At 47.1% G+C, this 3,071-nt stretch overlaps 2 protein-coding genes across 3 annotated transcripts in view; one reads left to right on the top strand and one right to left on the bottom strand.

Moving 5' to 3' along the window:
• Positions 1–490, bottom strand: part of EVC (Ellis van Creveld protein) — a 99,436-nt gene extending 98,946 nt beyond the window's left edge. The window contains exon 1 of the mRNA XM_012002187.1: positions 341–490. Within this exon, the coding sequence (XP_011857577.1) occupies positions 341–490 (150 nt within the window). The remainder of the gene's footprint in view (positions 1–340) is intronic.
• The window catches only part of EVC2 (Ellis van Creveld syndrome 2), a 165,934-nt gene that overhangs the window by 3,478 nt on the left and 159,385 nt on the right, over positions 1–3,071 (top strand). The gene's annotated exons all lie outside the window — the stretch shown is intronic.

The raw sequence follows: 3,071 nt of genomic DNA, 5'->3' as shown, positions 1-3,071 counted from the left end.
GCCCTGAGGTCCTCCCACCTCTCTCCCAGGGTGGTGGGTCCTGTCCTGCTGTGTTCTCTACCCCAGGACACTTGCGACACTTCCAGAGGTTTAGTCTTAAAAGAGACCCTGCTCCCTTTCTGTCTTTAGATTTTCACTGGAGAAATGCCATGTCAGTGTCCTGAGCTTTCAAAAGTCTAATGACAGACATGTTCCCTGGGTTCTTTCATCTGCCCTGTGAGGTGGGAGTATCTGGCCAGTTTTGCAGGTGACAAAACCAAGGCTCAGGGAGTCGAATCCCCAGGCCTGTCATGTGCTCTCTCCCTGGCCCCGAGTTCAGAGCCCGTGCGCCTGGCCTCACCTGCTTTGCGCAAGCTCTTCCTTCTGGGATGCCAGAGTCAGAAGATCCTGGCGCACATTGGTCTCTCAGCCACAGTGGTGTTGAGGGTGGTCCCTGCCGGAAGGGAGGGATGGTGCCTACTGGGAAGGGCCTGAAGCCATCTAGGACCATGGTAGGTCTAGAGCACCTCACACTTAAGGGCCGCCCCTGCCTTTGCAGGAATCTGGGAATGAGCACCTGTGTTCAGGTGCCCTTGGCATCTTGAGCACATCCCCTGGGCCCTGGCCCTGCCCACACCCATCCCAGTTGTCCATGGGACCAGCCTTCCTCCATCTCTCTGGGCCTGTCTTGGACAGCCCTTCTGCACACTGTACAGGAAAGAGCTCCAGCCATGTGTGTCCCTGCCTCGGCCACTCCCTCTTCTGGGGCCTGGGGCAAGTCACAGCCTTCAGGTCTCTGCTTTCTCTTCTGAGCAGTGGTGTAAGGGCTGTTTCCAGAGCACAGTTCCCTAAGGCACAGGTTAGTTCTTCCTATTGTAATTATTTGATGCCTTCATGTAATTATTTGATGCCATCTATCCATCCATTCATTCAATATCTATATCTATATATATATTTATTGCACCTTTGCTAAGTCCCGTGCTGTGTGCAGGGGGCTGGGAGACCAATGCCTAATTGCACACTGTGATTGCTGTAAGGAGGAGGATGGGGAGCCATGAGAGAGGGTTGAGGAAGGAGATCATTTAGTCTGGGAGGTCAGTTGAGCCTTGAAGGATGGGCAGGTTTAGCCAGGGAAAGAGTCGGGAGAGGACATCCCAGGTGGAGGAATCATCGTGGGTGCGGCCCGCATGTAGGAGGGGCTTGTCATATTCCAAGTCTCTAGCCCCCTGATGCTGGGACATCTCTTGGTGAGAACATTTACCACATCGTTTTGGCTGCTTGTCTGTTTCCTTTGTTGGATTGTGAGTTACTGTGGGCGGGGATTTTACCTTTTTTAATTTCGTCATTTGATACCCACTGGGAATGCATTTTATTCCGCAGTGGTTCTTAAAGTGGGGCCCAGGGACTCCCTCGGGTCACTGAACCATTATAGGGGTCCATGGAGTCAGAGCTATTTTCACAGTAATGCTGAGATATTACTTTGTCTACTCATTTTCTCACAATTGTGCGATGGAGTTTTCCAAGGTGACAGGAAGTGTGATGTTGCAGCAGATTTAATGTACAAGCAGATTTGAGAATCCAGCTCTTTCCATTAACTCAGACATAGATGAGGTTTGCAAAAATGTTAAAAAAAAAAAAGTAATTCTTCTCACTTTTTTTATTTTAGAAAATAAAAGTTTTAGTTTATTTAGTTTTCAAAAAATATGCTGTTTATGTTAATGTGAAATGGCATTGTTATTCCTATTTAAAATGAATTAATAGACACTTTAAAATATTTTCACCTTTAATTTAAAGAGAGTACATGTTGATGAATATAATCAGCACAAACAAAAGTTTTTTGGAGCCTTCAATAATTGGCAAATCTATAAAGGAGTCCCAAGACCAACGAGTCTGAGAAATCACTGCTCGGTAGCAAGCCTTATCTGATGTCCCAAGAATTCAGATGAAAGAAACCACCCAGCCCCTTTGAAAGATAAGTGTCTATTTCAGAATGAGATCCTTTCATCATTTTCACCATTTCATTATGCTAATAGTATCATTTTGTTATTTTACTTGAAGCACCACACAACAGTAATTTAGGTTGGTTGTGATGCCAAGTTCAGTGGATTGGGGGTGTCCCAAATTTGTAGAAAAGAACAACAAAAAATCAGCCAGATACGATGTAACATTATCTGTTACACTGTGTAATTACTGTAGCTTCAAAATTGCAGCCTTGGAATTCCAAGTTAAGGGAACTATTAGTCAAATAAGCTCACGCCTGTAATCCCAACACTTTGGGAGGCTAAGTCAGGAGGATAGCTTGAGGTCAGGAGTTCAAAAGCAGCCTGGGAAACATAGTGAGACCCTCACCTCTACAAAAACATATATATATTTTATTAGCTGGGTGTGATAGCACATGCCTGTGTATTCCCAGGTTCTCAGGAGGCTGAGGCAGGAAGATGACTTGAAACCAGGAGTTTGAGGATGCAGTGAGCTATGATCTCACTACTGCACTCCAGCCTGGATGGCAGAACAAGACCCTCTCTCAAACAACAACAACAACAAAACAAAACTTCCTGAGAGCTTGGTCAGGAAAGATGGAGATCTTGAGGGTGTCTGTGCTTCACTTGATCTTTAATGGCCGGAGCACCCCAGGGCTCAGTGCTGGGTTCTCTTCTTCCCTCTGTCAACACTCACATCCTTGGTGATCTGTCTGTCCACTGGCAGCTCTTGAATTTCCATGTCCAGCCAAGACCTTCTCTGAGCTCCACCATGGATCTGCAGGCCTACCTGCCATGGTTCGTGGAGACTCATGGGCACTCCACAACTGATGCACCAAGGCAGAACCTAAATCCTGCCCCTAGGCTCCCTTCCTGCCAGTGGTTCCTCTGTCTTTCTTCTTCCTGGGCCCGAAGGCCTTGGCACCCTCCTAGCCTCCTCCCTCTCCCCAAGCCCCACATATAGTCAGCACATCGCATGGGTTTTATTTTCAAAACACACCCACAATCAACACAGTTTTCACTCTCTTTACAAACACCATCTTCATCTGAATTGCCACCTTCTCTCTGGGATTATTGTGGAGCCGCCTGACTGACCTCCTTGCGTCTCCCCTT

The sequence above is a fragment of the Mandrillus leucophaeus genome, unplaced genomic scaffold (genome assembly GCF_000951045.1).
Source record: "Mandrillus leucophaeus isolate KB7577 unplaced genomic scaffold, Mleu.le_1.0 Scaffold68, whole genome shotgun sequence".
NCBI lineage: Eukaryota > Metazoa > Chordata > Mammalia > Primates > Cercopithecidae > Mandrillus > Mandrillus leucophaeus.
Note: the sequence above shows the minus strand (reverse complement) of the source record. Positions and strands in the feature narration are given on the sequence as shown.